We start from the raw sequence: 16,890 nt of genomic DNA, 5'->3' as shown, positions 1-16,890 counted from the left end.
GCGTGAGAAGGCGGATGACCGGGTCCTCGAACGCACCAAGCTGCCTGCTGGCGACCAAGGGGGAGCTGAGGGGTGTAAGGCTATACAGGGTCACACCCGCCAGACTGGCCCTCTTGGGACCCAGGAACAGATGAAATTGCTCTCTCTTTGAAGTGTGGGTACCGCTTGCTCCGCTTTTTTTTTTTTTTTTTTTAGGGAGCCAGCGGCGGAACAGACACACACACACCGGCCCTCACCCGGGGGGAGGGAGTGATCGCGCCACTCCAAGAGCATCTCCTCCATTCCTGGGCGGCCCGCTCCGGAATGCTTTCGCTGTCGCTTGCCACCTGGCTTGGCAGCGCCTGGAGCGGACTGGGCGTCTCTACTGCGGCCGGCTCCATGCTGAGGCCTGGGTGGAGGCTGCTGCGGAGGGCCAGCAGGAGCAGCGGCCGGGGAACGCCCACGGCGACGAGCAGGCGGAGGAGCTGCCACCGGCGGCGGGTGGAGGCAGCAGCTGGCCACCGGGGCAGGATGTGCCTGATGACCTCCGTCTGTGCTTGAGCGGCAGAGAACTGTTTGATGCAGTTCTCCACCGCGTCGCCGACCAGCCAAACCTGGGAAATTGGGGAGACCAGGAACCGAACCTTGACCGCATCCGCCATACCAACCAGGCTGAGCCAACGAAGGCGCTACTGAACCACCAAGGTGGACATCGCCAGACCGATCACGCACGCTACGACACCCGTGAGCGCACGGTCTGGATTACCCTCGTGCATGCCATGGGTGCCCTAGCCTGCAGCAACGCCAAGGCACGCAAGAGGAAGGGGTTTGCCCACAGGCTTTGTAAGCTCTGCCCGTCGGAACAGACGAAACTCACAGGCCTTAGGGGGGAGACGAGGATCCCCCCAAAAGGCAGCGGCCGCCGGACACAGGTGCACCTGTGTCGACAGACCCCTCCAATGGAGGGACACCTCGCAACCCTTCACCGTTCCTCCATCAAGAGTAATGAGGGGGAAAAGCTATTCAGGCAGTTTCTGGCAGAGAAAGATGCTGTTCACCACCTGATAAGCTCTCCATGCATTTCGGGAAAGAAAGGCACTGGGGCGGCGAGCTGAGAACCAGCGCGGCCCGCCCCAAGATACCAAACTCCAGATTCCAACCGAGACTAAACGGAACACGGTGGAGGTTCCACTCGAGCCCGGCAGCCTCGGCGGCCCGTTTCAGCATAGCTGATAATTCTGGATCCGGCTCGGGGAACATTGAACTCCCGGAGGGAGACAATGCAGCCGAGTCATCATCTCTAGAAGTCAGCTCACCCTCCGATGCTGCAATCGGCGTCCTGTCCTCCAGGGGAGCCCCGAGTGAAACCGCTGGCCCACCCATTACAGATGGACCAGCAGACAACACAGGAGGCTCCAGTGGTTGCAGTGGAAGGGAGGAGTGAGGAGCCCACAGGGAATGGTTACCGGGCGGGACATCCAACACTATCCTCCGGTCACCCATCCCACACAGCACCCGAGGGTGGGGCATGGTAATGGGGACTCGCTCTCCGCGAAAGAAGGCGAGTCTCGCCCTCAACACTGCGACAGTCATGTTCCCACAGTGAAAACATGAGCTGTCCACAAATGCTGTCTCAGCGTGCTGTAAGCCAAACACGTGACACAACAGTTCTGACCATCAGAGAGAGACAGGGAACGACCGCACCCAGAAACGCACTGGCGGAATGACATCTTGAAAAAGATGCAAACGCACCCGTGTTGCTCTTTCAGAAAATAGGACCGTCACCAGTGCCGGAGCACACAGGGGAATGACCGCGGCAACACTGAACAGAGAACTGAAACAGTGAAGCACTCACTTTTCCGCCCTCTAACCAGCCATCAACACACACAAACATTTAGAAATTTGTTGCTGTTAAAACAGCAGTTGAGAGCTCAAAGCTCGCGATCACCGCTGCACTCGCGCTGTAGAACACCAGCACTGGGAAGTCTTCCTGAAGAACACCGACACACTCGCTCGTTGTAGACAACAGCACTCTCAGAGACATCAAACGATCGGCTCCGAAGCGAAAGGCAACTAGTGCGTGCATCCACTTCCGTATTTATACCCGCGCCGCGGGGGCGGAGTGTGTGATGCGAATCACGCACGCCAATTACATTGGCTCGTTCAATAGTACTCGAAGAAGACAGGCTCTCTAGCGAGATCCCAATTCAGTCGACCGTCGACTACGTCTGACGTTCTCGACTGAAAGGGAACAAGCATTTACCTATATGATGGATAGAGTTAATATGACTAAAAATGAATTTAGTAAAAATATATCTTACTCAAGTAAAGTACATCTGCCATGGTTAAATGAACAGCTCTGGAAGCTAATGAAGCAGAGAGACTTGGCATTAAAGGCTGCTCTTAAATCTAAATTACCACATGATAAGAGAAAATTCCAGAATTTGCGAAATGAAGTAGTAAAAGAATTAAGACAGGCCAAAGCTAATTATTTTATTAAATTAATTGAGGATTCTAAAGGAAATTGTAAATTAATTTGGAAAAGTATTGATAAAATTACAAAAAAGGAGAATAAATCAGTTCAAAATTGGATTATACGGGACCAATCGAAATTAATAGAAGATAAAGAAAAAATAGCTAAAATTTTTAATTCCTTCTTCTTGAACTCTGTACAGTGTCTAGCTAGGAAATTTGGTGCTAGATCTGGAGTACTAGAACCAATAAACAATGAAATGCCTGTCTTTACTATTGAAAATGTCTCAGAATCTACTGTATTGAAAATAATTGATAATTTAAAAGGATCTAAGTCTAAAGATGTTTATGATACTGATGCACGATTTTTTAAAACTTATAAATCAATTCTTTGCAAACCTCTAACACACTTGACAAATCTGTCAATTACAAACTCCTATTTTCCAAATTGCTGGAAAGCGGCAGTAGTGACACCTATTTTTAAAGCAGGTGATAGGACTCTTCCATCAAATTATAGACCCATAAGTATCCTTCCAATAGCATCAAAAATTGCAGAAAGAGTAGTTTGCGATCAATTAGTTTCTTATTTAAACGAAAGTGAAGTAAATCTACACCAAATGCAATTTGGGTTTCGAAAAAATTATTCTACTGAAACTGCTAATTGTTATTTTGTCGAACAAATTAGAAGTCAAATTGACAAAGGTGGTGTTGTTGGAGCTGTGTTTTTAGATTTAGCAAAGGCATTTGACACAGTGAATCATAACTGTTTAATGTCAAAACTTCAGAAATTTAAATTATCAGATGCTGCCTTGATGTGGATGAAATCATACCTCAGTAATAGAAGTCAATGCACAAGAGTAGCTGATAAATGCTCTTCATTTGCTAGCTGTCCTACGGGGGTTCCTCAGGGGTCAATTTTAGGACCGATTTTATTTAGTATTTATATTAATGATCTGCCTCAAGCATGTCCAGGTATAGACGTTATAATGTATGCAGATGATACTGTGCTTTTTACTCATGCAAAAACTAAAGAATTAGTTGCAAACAAACTGTCATCTGCATTGGTGAAAGTCTCAAATTGGTTGAATGAGTCTTGTTTGTCTCTAAATGTAAGTAAAACTGTATGCATATATTTCACTGCACGAAAACAAAATTGTGTGAATCCAGATATCATATTTAATGGTGAAGCAATCAAATTTGTGACGCATGTTAAATATTTAGGAATAATAATAGACCAACACCTGTCTTTTAAAAAGCAAGTAAAAAGGGTTATAAATAATGTTAAATTCCATTTGAATAATTTTAAAAGCATCAGGCACCAGCTCTCTGAATCAGCTGCACTTCTTTTAGTACAAACTCTGATTCTACCTCACTTGTCGTATTGTATAACAACTTGGTCACAAGCAGATGCAACTACACTTAAGCCTGTGTAGGCCTACTCCCTTCATAAACAAATCATGAAAGTGTTACATAAAAAACCAAGGGACTACCATCATTGTACTATTTTGAAAAGGTTAAATTTTTTAAATATGAATAATTTTGTATTTTACACTGATGTGTTCCTGATGTACAAAATTATTCATAATCTTGCTCCACCCCCTCTTCAGGGATGTGTGACCCATAATGGAAGTGCAGGTAGGACTAGAGCCTCTGCCAGGGGAGATTTGGTACAGCAGTACAGAAAAACAGCCTTTTAGACGGTGGGCCGAACGCGTTTTTCGTGTTGTTGATCGATCTCCATCGATAGAGTATACGCTTCTTTTATGTACGATATTAAGTCATTATATGTAGTCAAATAAAATTTGTTGGCAATTCTGGTTTGATCATATATTTTCACAAACGTATGTTTTGATTGTCAATCTTCTTAGGCAAATCGCGGGACAGCTCTAGTAGCTGAACCAATCGGATTGTAGTTTTCAACGTCCTCAACAATACTAACCAATCGCAGTCGGCCAGACTAGGACCCCGAAATGGGCGGGAGTAATCGAGTAACATAGCGGTAATGTTATATTGTAGGCCTATATTTACCATAGACAGTAAGAAAAAATTAGAATAATGTGCAAAAGTTCATGTATTTCAGTAATTCAAATTAAAAGGTCAAACTAATACATTTAGTAAATATATCAATATACATTTTTTTCTATAACAAAACACGTTTTATATATATATATATATATATATATATATATATATATATATATATATATATATATATATATATATATATATATAACTATATACATATGCATGATCATACTTTTCAGAGGGCCGACATTTATGTATTTAAAATTCTTTTTTTTTATTGATTTCATGTAATATTCTAATTTTCTGAGATTTTGAATTTGGGTTTTTCATAAGCTGTAAGTCATAATCAACAAAATTATAACTTTTGCACGAAATTCTAATTTTTCGAGTTTCACCTGTAAATATCTAACATAAATAAGACACTTTATCTTGGATATGGAGTGTTGTGTGCATTTTACTAGCTGTACATCAACAAACATCATATCCTTTTCACTAACAAGTTGGATCAAGTTAGTACAATGTTTTTTAGAGTGGGTGAATTTAAATACAAAAGAATGCCAAATCGTCCAAAAAGCTGTGGAAAAATATGAAATCACAGGCGGCCACATTACAGATGTGCCAATTCTTGTTGGCTACCATAGAGAATTCTACATGCAGTATGCTAACAAAAGAAATATTGAGAGATCCAGCAAGAAGAAAAGACAGTACAGGAAGTTGAAGGTTTGTAAGGCAGCTTTATAGTTGTTAAGTGTAGTTGTTAGATCTCATGCGTTTGGATAAATCATGGTATAAATGCTTAGAATCCTTTTAAACCCCAAACATAAATTATTGATATTTACATCTCAGAAATAGTAAAAAAACATACAGATATAATTATATAATGTAATAACATATATATTAAGTTAATTATTATATATTTATTCTTATAAAAGTTGAATATGTATTATCTTAGCATGAATATCTTTATAACTAAATGACACTTCAACTGTTTGGTCAAGCAGGCTTTAGTAGTAATATATGGCAGTAATATATATAATGGTAGAACATTTAACATATCTTATTAAAGGTGCTCTAAGCAATGTCACACGTTTTTTAGGCCAAAACATTTGTCACATACAGCAAACATCTCCTCACTATCCGCTAGCTGCCTGTCCCCTGAACACACTGTAAAAAAAACGCGGTCTCTGCAGACACCCCAGGCTCCACACACACCCCAGGCTCCACACACACCCCAGGCTCCACACACACCCCAGGCTCCACACACACCCCAGGCTCCACACACACCCCAGGCTCCACAAACGGCAACAAAAACAAACTGGGCTTACCCGCTCCACGAAACATAACAAACTGTTCCAGCCAATAACCGACAAAAAGGGTTTGGGGGGTTAGTGCGCGGATGAGGAGGAGGGAGGGTCTAGCTAGCCTCCGTTTTGTTTGATAATACTTTAAACGTCAACAAGAAGTGACGTCACCTGACATCGCTTAGAGCACCGTTAACAACAATAAATAGATCCGTCCGAAACTATGCACACGAAAAATAAACCCTGCCCATGTAAACCCTGCCAGGCCAGACCATGGATGTATTAAGAGAAAGGCCAGGCATAGCCCTGTGTCTTAATTGCCATTTTAGTCAAGGTAAACTAATAAAAGGCTTCTATAGACACAGCGATATCTAGTGGACACAATTTTCAACATATAGCGACTGAAAATGTGCTCCACCAATCAGAATAGCAAAACATTAAAAGGGTTTTATGATGAACCGTGAAAAACAAAGGGCATTTTCATTGTTTCAGCAGAATAGATGTGTCAGGGCTTAGTCAGACCAGGTCAAGAAGATGTCTCACAGCAGGGCTGAGGATCTGGGATTACCTGGGGAAACAGATTAGCAGAGTTGTAAACGGTGTAGTAAAATTATGAGAAGGGTCTGGCTGCTGACCGTGGGCTAGTGGAGCTCCACTTTCGAACAGGAAATACGTCACCTCCACTTGAATTAATAAAGGAGGGCCAAGATGGTGTTGCTGTGAGCTCTTCGAATTATAACTCAGGTCATTGACTGACGCTGTCGTAACGTGCAATGCAAGCAAAACGCATAGGGCTTGCGTGAAATTACTCACAAAAGGATGAATAAACACAATGGATTGATATTTCTGACGAGCATAGATGTTATTGTGACAGATTAAAATATGTATTTTATAAATTCATAAATCTGAAAAATTTAAAGCACTATATTCACACTATTTTGCATGAGTGTAAAAAGGGTTATAAAACGTAAATATGTAATTTGAATGTAATTTTGGGTTCATCTGTGATCTATGAGTTTGGCGATGTGCCTTGTTGAACACTAGGGGGAAAATTCACGGGGTTTTTCCATTCCACATAAAGCTTTAAATGCAAAATTCTGAAATTATTTTTACTATAATATTTTATTAAAGTAATAAAATGTTAAAGCTTAGTATACCGCTTTGATATTTTGCGTGAAGATTAGGTCAGGTAACGTATATATATGCGCTCCGGGGCAGTGGCAGTGACACTTAAAAAATAAAAAAAATAAAAAAGTGTAACTAGATGAGCCCAGATTAAAATGCATACAGTAATCTGACCTTGTGTCAATATGAATGATAAAAGCATACAGGTGAAACTCGAAAAATTAGAATATCGTGCAAAAGTTATAATTTTGTTGATCATGGCTTACAGCTTATGAAAAACCCAAATTCAAAATCTCAGAAAATTAGAATATTACATGAAATCAATAAAAAAAAGAATTTTAAATACAGAAATGTCGCCCCTCTGAAAGGTATAATCATGCATATGTTTATAGTTATATATTTACTAAATGTATTAGTTTCACCTTTTAATTTGAATTACTGAAATACATGAACTTTTGCACGATATTCTAATTTTTCAAGTTTCACCTGTACCATTAGGGCTCAGCAGTAACTTTGCTGAAACTGAAAATAAGGTTGACATTTTTAGAAAATTTGTCATGAGTAATTAATACACTAAACAAAAGGAAAAAAGCTTTATTACAGTAAACAATTATATTTCGTTTGTTTTATTTGAAAATTTAAAGAATTTGAATCTCAAGTGTTGAAGCATTACTACTACAATCCATGCAGTCATCACATTTTTCTGTTTTTCCCTTCTTTTTTCAGTACAATATATTAGACGAAGAAGCCTACACTTTAATTTTTTACACTTTTTTTTACCTTTAATTACTTTGTTGTGTGATGATAAAATGTATAATATTAAGGATATTGTAATGTATTGTTACTTAATACATGGTATCTCTTCCATGACTAGCTATTAGGATATTTGCTGTTGATGTAAACCTATTTAATACATGTTATCTCTTCCATGCCTAGCTAGTAACGTTAGGTTGTGTGTAGTTGATGTAATCGTTTGTAGCTAGGTAAATAATAACGTTACATGTTATCTCTTCCATGACTATAGCTATTAGGTGATGTAGCTAGTAGATGTAAACTTATATGATAAATGTTATCTTTTCCACTTTAATGTCTGTCTACAGTCTAGTAATCGTCTTTCATATCCTAATTTATGGGGCTACAGCCTGATACAATAACTGTTTAACTTACGTTAATGTTAACATGCACTGCTAAAATTACATTTAAAAACGTTTACATGCTAACACGTTAGCTCTGTATCTCCTCAAAACAAATGTTTTCTTCTCTGTGAGCTGTATGTCATTTCTAACAAGTGTAACGTTACCTGTAAATACAAACATAAAACGGAATAACGTTATATGTTAACGGGTTTACAGAGCTCATGCACTAAGCTAACGTTATAAGACAGGTATAAACAGCAGTATTTACCTGAGCCATTAACTTTACACCTGGAATCTTGGATGTCGCTGTTAATGTTTCTCGACTTCGGATAGTATTCCTGCTGGAAAATGTTTGATTGTGTAGATTTCGTTAGAGAAGATTTTATGGTGTGAACTCATGGATGTGGCTGGCTAGCTGGAGAACACATGTGCTACGCTACAGTCGTGGTAATGGCACTATATTTTGAACGAATATTATTGGCAGACGTTGGTCACGTGACGATATAATTCGTTTTTTGATTGGTTAGATGTATAGTACTCCCTCACGTTTGCCTAGTCCGTTTATTAAACGTAAATTCAGTTTTCAAAAAAATATGATCGACTTGACACTGCCAACAAACGGATACGTGTTCAGAAAAAAATGATTTAGTTTATGTGAAAAAAGCAGCTACTCTATCCTCGAGGATCTATCATTTCAAAAACTAAAGCAGATAGCAGCGTTCGGCCCACCGTCTATTTGGGCAAAAAGCTTTTTCAGTTAGAGTAGTGGGGTTGTGGAATTCCCTCCCTACAAATATTCGAAGCCTCAATAGCTTCTCAATTTTTAAAAATAAGCTAAAGTACTGGCTACTATCACAACAGATCTGCAACCACTAATGACTGTGTTGTACATTATCTGTTTTATATTCTGGTTTTAAATTTTATATTATGCACATGTATGTATTGTGATGTTTTATGTGGTGTATATGTAATGTATGTTATTTTATTTGTTTACCTGCCCAGGGACAGCAGATGTAAACTAGCTATTAGCTAATTCTGGTGCAATTACTTTTAATTGTGCATTGTCCCTGTAAAAATAAACAATAAAATGAAATGAAATGAAACTTGTAATACAAAATCCAGGATACTACAAAAAAACGTTGCAGGATTTATGATGCTGATGATCTTTAAAAGGCATCATCACAGTCTGTGAGGGTCCATCGCACAGCATGAGTGTATCAGTGGCTGAGTTCTGGACTCTCACCAAAACTCCCACTATAATCAATGATGATGTCTACTCTGCACAATGAATCTCCTAATTAAATCAAGTTTGCATTCTTAGTTATGATGAAAGCATTTGTGAATGTGCAGATATCCAGTGGCAATGACAAGATCACCGCATTCATGTCTGTCATCTGCTACAATGCTCATCACTGCAACCTTTCATGTGAAGGGAGATCTTAATATAATACTATAATCAACACTTTTCACGATTATTCTTGAGAGCTGTAATAGTAAAAACATAGTCAAAGTTTTCAAGAGAGTTCCATGTGTAATACTTATTTCATATGCAAAGATGTTAGCCAATCATAGCAGTGGCTGTTTACAATGAAACCTCACAGCAGACACATCCCCAGAGTGTTTAAATCAGAGAACAAAAATCAGGTTAGAAAATGGCCTTTTATTTCTAAATTATAACAAATTTTGATGTAAAATCATACTAACATTATAAGTGCACTTCGTTATAAAATAATAAAGACATTGGAAAAGTAGCAGATTTATAACTTGCATTTTATAGACTTTTTTTCTGGCTGTTCTTATCCACAGGATATGTGTATTTGTACAACTGCATTTAGAATAAATAAAACATTTACATAAAAGGAAAATAGTAATGCATTAAGGCAAGGCAAGGCTAATGAGCGCGTAATTAAGGTTGATTGATTCAGCAGTTAGCTGTACATTATAATTTTTCTTTAAGGTCACATTGCCCAAAGTCCGAGTTCCTATTTACAAAAACTGGAATTAATCTACACCAGGAATGTTGCCAGTAAAACAACCCTGATTTTGGTTATTGGTCAATTTCAATTTATTTCATTGAAAAAGAGATAGTGTACATTAATCATGATTCATGATCATATTAGCCCAAAGGCTAGTTTTCATTGGTAGTCCATTTGTCAGATCTTATTAGGCCTAAAAAAATATAAATAATTCTGTAAAACACAGTTAAACAAGTTATACAAAAAGACAAAATATAAAAAAGATTAAGTAAATAATAATAATATTTATAATAAAGTGAGAAACATCAATGTTTACATTGTTGTTTATGATGAAGCCATTTCTTAAAATTATATTTAAATTAGTTAAATGATGTGAGTTCTTTGATTGTGGTATAGAATTCCACCTATGCGATGCTCTGAACGAAAAAACAAAGGACCCAACTGAACACAATCACTATAGCAGAGACAGAAAGGGTGGTGCCAACAGAAGTATTATTGGTAGAAATTTGTCCTGCTGTATTAACGAGGGGTCCTGGTGGTCCTGGAGGTCCTGGAGGTCCACGCGGGCCTGCTACACCTTGTGGACCTGGAAAAATTTAATATGAGAGAAAACTACAAATATTAGATATTGATAACATACAGAATATCATATTTTTTATTTGCATTAGTTATAATCTTGGCTCTGTTGGTTAGTTATGGTATCTGGCTTAAATAATTTAAAAAAGAGTGAGGTTGGTGGCTTTATGTTGAAGGAATATTTAAAGGGCATGTTTTATGTATGACTGGCTTACCAGGTTCTCCTCGAGGTCCTATAAAGGAATCTGTGTCTGAAAGTTAATGCACATGTGTTACATGTTTGTACTATAAGCTTAACTGTTCACATTAAAGAAGAAAAACAGTTTTAAACGTGAAAGAGGTCTCATAACCCAAGCAAAACCCATTGAAGCAAGCGAAAGGCAGAAAGGACTAAACAGCTTACAAAGGCTTGGTGCAGTTCATGAAACAGTGCTTGACAGTTGTGACATCCAAATGTATTAATATATGTCACTGCACTAGTACAGTGTACAGCAAAAGAGAAATTACTCAATTTGTCCAGTTTAGAGATTTTACAGTGAATGAATTGCCATTTTAAGGTAAATGGGTCTTGTGCACAACAACATAACTCGTCTTTTTGCTTGCAATTAAGAGAAAACAAACACTTGTCTAACCTCATTTCTCATGTCTGAAATGTTGATGTCACCATCACCTGGAAGGCCAAATACCAAATCACAGGTGAGTCAAACCATGGTGACCATGCAAACAAATTTTAAAATGTCTTCAAATGATATGTGCCTATATTACCATAAATCAACCTCTCCAAGCACATAAAAAGGAAGTAAGAAGCTTAGAAATTTGCAGTCAGAGGAAGAAGTTTTGTGTATGGCCACATAGCACATAAGCATTTTAGACCCCTAATACTGTGGTGCCTTACCAGTTTCAATCCAAGGGTTGAGGTCTAAGGCGGGGATATCCCCACAGTTTACAAAATCGGCTGAACTTGTGAAGCGGAAAGGATCTCTAGGAACTCTGCCGATTCCAGTGTTGTCACAGATGATGCGGGCCAGCGACACAGAGGCCAGTGATGCTTTTTGTATGGTGGTAAACACTCCTTTGTTCTCCCACCATAACCTGAACACAACATGCAATTTGGCATTAACACCACTCAAACACATGCTGTTCTCATAGACTAAATCAGGGATGTCCAATCCTGCTCCTAAGGGGCCAGTGTCCTGCAGAGTTTAACTCGAACCTGCCACAGTGCATTAACCTGAAGATTTCTTGAAGATCTTAATTATGGGGTTCAGGTGTGTTTAATCAGGGTTGGAGGAGGATAGTGGCCTTCCAGGAGAGGGATTGGACACCCCTGGACTAAATACACAAAGATCTTTACCTGTCTCCCTCACGAATGTGCTGAAACTGTGTAGAGATAAGGCAGGCAAAAAGAGAACCAACACGACCACCAGGAACAAAAGGTTCAGCAACACCTCCCAACCAAATGTCAATGTTCTCAGGGGTGCCATAAAGCTCAATCAGCCTGTGAGCCAATTCAGTGTTGTTCATCACCACAGCCAATTCTTGCTCATTCTGAGGTGCAGACAGTCCACAAAACCGACGCCATGCATTGTAGCCTTATGAGGAACAACAGATTAATACCCATTACGTCTTAAAAAAAAAAAAAAACATGCAGTGATGATGCTATATGAAGCTGAATTGGCTTCACGTGGTTGGGTTTAAAGGGTTCCAAGAGTTTTTGTGCATGTGTATGAGTCCAGAATATTTACCTGGTATAGCGTGGTCACGGCTTCTTTGCATGTTGAGGGATGCCAAGTCCAAAGCAATGTGGGCTGTAAAGGCAAACAGTCTCTCTCTAAGAGCATTCACCATCATGTGGTCCTGCGTATTCAGTTTTGCTGGCCGACCAATCAATCCACGGAGCAGAGGATCGATGCCCCCTAAGCAGAAAGGAAAGCAGAAATAAAGTGAGATTGAAAGAAGACAAATTTAGGACTCTGTAGGTATGCTGTAACAAGCCTCACAAACTCACCCTCAAATATCACCCTCCACGGCGAGAAGAAGGTCTCATAGAGGGGGACACTTGGAAATTGAGAATGGTTCTGGTAATTTTCATCAAGACGAAATATGATGGGTTGGATGGCCAGGTGGGCAAAACGGAAAGCTGCTGTGGCAAAGACGTTTGCAATGGTAGGGTCCACATTTTCATTGTAACCTGGATATTGTCCAAGGCGTCTATTGTAAGCATCAGGGCCCACAATTATCGGCAAGTATTCCTTAATTACCAATATCTAAAACAGAAAGGAGAGGTTGAATATATGAATATATGTTGTACTCCACATGTAACTGTTTGTGCTTGTGTTAATGCACTTTTCATTGAGTGTCTTTACCTGGTTGTAGGCACCCACAATTTTTCTTGCCTCTTGATAGAGGGTTTCACTACTCCAGGTAGGATTTTGCACATGGAGGGCACGAGCCAATCTATTGTGCTCTCTCATGAAAAGTGCATGTAATGAGGTAAGAGCAATGTTCTCAACAACTCGAACATCCCCTGCACACATCAATTGTTAATTATTAGGCATTTTCCCAGTCGTCACTGGTAAATGCAGCATCTAAAATGTGTGGTATATGCCTACTATTTGCAAATGCTAATTGCATATGTAGGTATAATATTTTCTAAGAATGAAAAAGTTACTGACCTGCAATGAAGCAAGGCACCTCTGTTAGGGTGGTGTCATTGAGGGTTTTCCTACGCGTTGCACACATGTTACTTTTTACACTGGTAAAGGGCAGGTGCTCTCGTCCATTATCCTTGAACTGATCATTGACACGCAGAAGACCACCATCATTGGTCAGGTCTCGTAGTTCCTTTGCTAGCCCATCCTCTGCTCCGTAAACCTGTCCAGCATCTAGGAAAGCTGTTAGAGCGTTGATCTGTTCCCGAACTTTAGGGACCCCACCAAAGATATAGGCGGTGTTCCCAGAACCACAGGCTGGTGATGAACGGAAGAAAGGGAGACAGGAGTCAGGAAGCAGGCGTTGATCTCCTGGAGGAGCCTGTGTTTTGACATTAAATGTAGCATGAAAGATCGTTATCATACAACAACAATACTGGGACAATATTTGACAGAAGGACAGTCTTTGACTGACCGGAATTGGGAAGCAGGGTTCAGAGCGCTCACAGCTTTCATCACAGTTGAGGCCACTGCTGAAGGACCTAATGCTTGGTGAGGTGGGCGTAAAAGTCAGATCGTGGTCAACCCATTGCCCAAAGATGGTAAGCATGAAGGTAAAGTCACGATCACTCTCTATGTCAGCATCTGCAGTGCTTAGAATACGATTAGAAACCAGTCTGACCTGGAATCAATGAGGTAGACAGAATTCAGACATAGTTATCTGATTGATGGCCTACTTGATTGAGAAGTAGACTTCAGTAAACTATTCATAATCATCTCTATCATACCAGGGGCAGCACTGCACCATTAAGCAATTTGTTGGGATCCCACCCTTTGGCCTGGGAGATGCCATCCTCATAGACAGCAGGCAACCAGCGGGCAAAAGGGGTGTTGGATGCACCAAGAAGTGGGTTATTCCTGGGAATTATAAATTTAGTTGTTTAGTAAGGCAAACACTTAGTCTTTGATTATGACTACTCTGAATAAGGAGGACAAGACAGACCTGTTGTTGCAGACATTGCTAGCCGTTCGATACTTGTTTATGTGAGATGTGGTCCTACAAGAAGGGGGCCGAACTTGAGCAGCACAGCCTGTCAGACGTGTAATCGTGTTAAGCTCATCTAGAGTGAGCAGATCTAGGGGAAAACGCATAATGACAGTTTATAGCAAGGAACATCAGTCAGTGATGGATCTTTTCTGAGCCTTGCAAGTTTTGCAACATGTTTTACTCATACTTGTAGCATTGATGGACCTCTTGTGTACATGATGAGCTTTCTCACTGATCAGTCTGAGCGTTTGCCCCATGTAATCTGCGGCTCTCACAGCCTCTCGTGTCTTTCGAGCTGGCTGTTTCAGCAGGCGTAGCTTGTCGGAAGGCTTGATGACATCTTTGCGGACCCTTGCCAAACTCCTGGAAGTGGGCAGATTTATAAAAATAAAATAAATCAATGATTGAGGATGGCATAGGAATATTGAGCAATATTCTTACAAACTTTACTCACTCATCACGAGAATACTTGTAAGCAGCATCTACTATTTGCTTTGCTTCCTCGATTGAATCTAGAATGAAATGTCGCCCGGGACTCTCTTCTTCTGCTAAAAAAAAGAAAAGGGTATTAAATCATCAAATCATTGCCCCAGAAATACTAATAATGAGTAATTTTAATGAAACCTGTATTTTTTATAATGCTAATCTCATTAGCTTTTTTTAATTTTTGATGACATGATTTTGATGGCATGACTGCTGGTGGTGGATCCTTCTCCTATTAAGCACCAAAACTTCGGAACAATCTTCCTAACATTGTCCGGGAAGCAGACACAGTCTGTCAGTTCAGATCTAGACTAAAACACATCTCTTTGGCTTAGCACACACAACACATTACAGACTTCTATAATTCAATGGTTGGCTGCATAGTTTAGATCAGCCGGAACCGGGAACACTTCCCATAAATCCTGATGTACTTGGTACATCATAAGAAGGATGGCATCTATGCTAATATTGGTCTCTCTGTTTAACCCGAATTTTACCGCAGTCTGCCGGATCCAGGCCGTATCTGAATATAATGAAGGATCTGCGCCTGGACACGACGACAACGCAGTCCTGAAGTGTCAACTAGTCTCTCCCCTGCTTTGAAACAGTCCATATTGTTAAAAGCGCTATATAAATGAAGGTGACTTGACTTGACTAAAGGCCCCCAATATATTTCAAGTGAAATTGAAGAACATAATTCGTTTCGTACAAAATCGGGTCGGAACAGCTTTGCAAAGCTAACTTTCCAGAAAAGTTCGCTCCAGCTGGTAAACACATTCGTACTACTGGTCCAAGGTGATTACATAATAGGTTGGTGTGCAAAGATGCTCCGTTTTCTTTAAAAAGAGAATCTCCGGTTAATTTCTTCTGTTCAGTCTGTCGAAGTCGAATGTCCGCAAATAAAATACATGAACACACTGGAGTAGAAAATTAAGTTGTACTTTTGATAACACGAGTCACTGACACTGTTTTTTCATGTTTAATACTGTAAAGCTGTTTGATTGTAAGAAATCTATTATATAAAGTAAGTGATATAATATAAACTTGACGTGACTTTACTGGAGTGCCAATTTGCAGAGCTTGTACAAACATATCCAAATTCCTACGATCAGATGCTTTTCTTATGCTTTCTTTAAAATAGCTTTTTTTCAAATTTTTGTTGTTTATTTTGTTATTGAGAGGAAAGCTTGCAGCACATATTTATATATTAATCTAAAACATTGCGATGTTCGCTAACAGTATATCGCTGGTCACGTTTTTTAGAAGCAAAGAACGAAAAAGAACTTTGAATCCTTGAGTATATCAGGGCCTAAACTGATAAACTTACCACCCATTGAAAGGGCACAACAGCACCCGACCACAAAAAGCAATGTGGGATGATTCATCTCTGAAACACAAAGTGTGACCATATGAAAAACTGTTTATGAAAATTGCACTTTTTGTTTTATGCATTTCCTCAATTTTGGTGAAAAAAATTATAGAAATGAATAAATAATTTAACTTTTTAAAAACTAAGTTAGATTAAAATGTTATTTTATACTGTAGTCATTTGGAGTATAAGATATAATTAGTTTTTAAAAAGTTTTTAAACAAAATAATAATGCATATTTTACATTTTAAGAGACACATGAAAAAAAAAAAAAAAGTCATCTAAAGATAAGTTTTAGACGTGTTGCATTTCTCACCTGGTTACAGGTCTCAGGCTCTCTGGTTCTGGACTCAAGGCTAATAGTGTGGTGTACTGACTGTATGGAGCAGCCGTGCTTTATACCGTCCCTCATCCTTACTCTGTTAAGCATCAGTAAGGGATTCGTAGGCAGGGCAACTGGTTTACTTCCTTCTTCCTTTTCACATTTACCATCTGGGGTGTTTCTTTAATTGTTTTGACGTGAAACTTCTTAGTAAGCATTACAGGAATGCAAAAACAATAGCTACGGATTTCTATACGTAGCTTCTTAATACTGACAAAAGGGATTGTTCACCAAAAAATGAAAATTCAGTGTACTTGCAGATACAGTACTAGTCTAAAAGAGTGAACATTGTTCATATTTTCCACATTTTAGAATAATGGTTGGTTATTAAAACTAAAAGAATATTAAACAGAAGTAAGGAAATTAT

General features: G+C 39.4%; 1 protein-coding gene across 1 annotated transcript; it reads right to left on the bottom strand.

Moving 5' to 3' along the window:
- Positions 1-10,515: 10,515 nt before the first annotated feature.
- Positions 10,516-16,632, bottom strand: LOC143750197 (eosinophil peroxidase-like). Its single transcript, XM_077243087.1, has 16 exons — positions 16,458-16,632; positions 16,100-16,159; positions 14,744-14,837; positions 14,477-14,652; positions 14,245-14,377; positions 14,030-14,159; positions 13,717-13,923; positions 13,266-13,623; positions 12,957-13,117; positions 12,599-12,857; positions 12,336-12,506; positions 11,945-12,182; positions 11,486-11,682; positions 11,223-11,260; positions 10,806-10,841; positions 10,516-10,600 (listed from the first exon to the last, which is right to left on the bottom strand). The coding sequence occupies exons 2-15, from the start codon at positions 16,155-16,157 to the stop codon at positions 10,824-10,826; spliced, it is 2,238 nt and encodes a 745-aa protein (XP_077099202.1). The 5' UTR covers positions 16,158-16,159; positions 16,458-16,632; the 3' UTR covers positions 10,516-10,600; positions 10,806-10,823.
- Between the last annotated feature and the right edge of the window lie 258 nt (positions 16,633-16,890).

The sequence above is a fragment of the Siphateles boraxobius genome, unplaced genomic scaffold (assembly GCF_051911475.1).
Source record: "Siphateles boraxobius isolate OS27281-9 unplaced genomic scaffold, OSU_SipBor_1 25, whole genome shotgun sequence".
NCBI classification, from domain to species: domain Eukaryota; kingdom Metazoa; phylum Chordata; class Actinopteri; order Cypriniformes; family Leuciscidae; genus Siphateles; species Siphateles boraxobius.
Note: the sequence above shows the minus strand (reverse complement) of the source record. Positions and strands in the feature narration are given on the sequence as shown.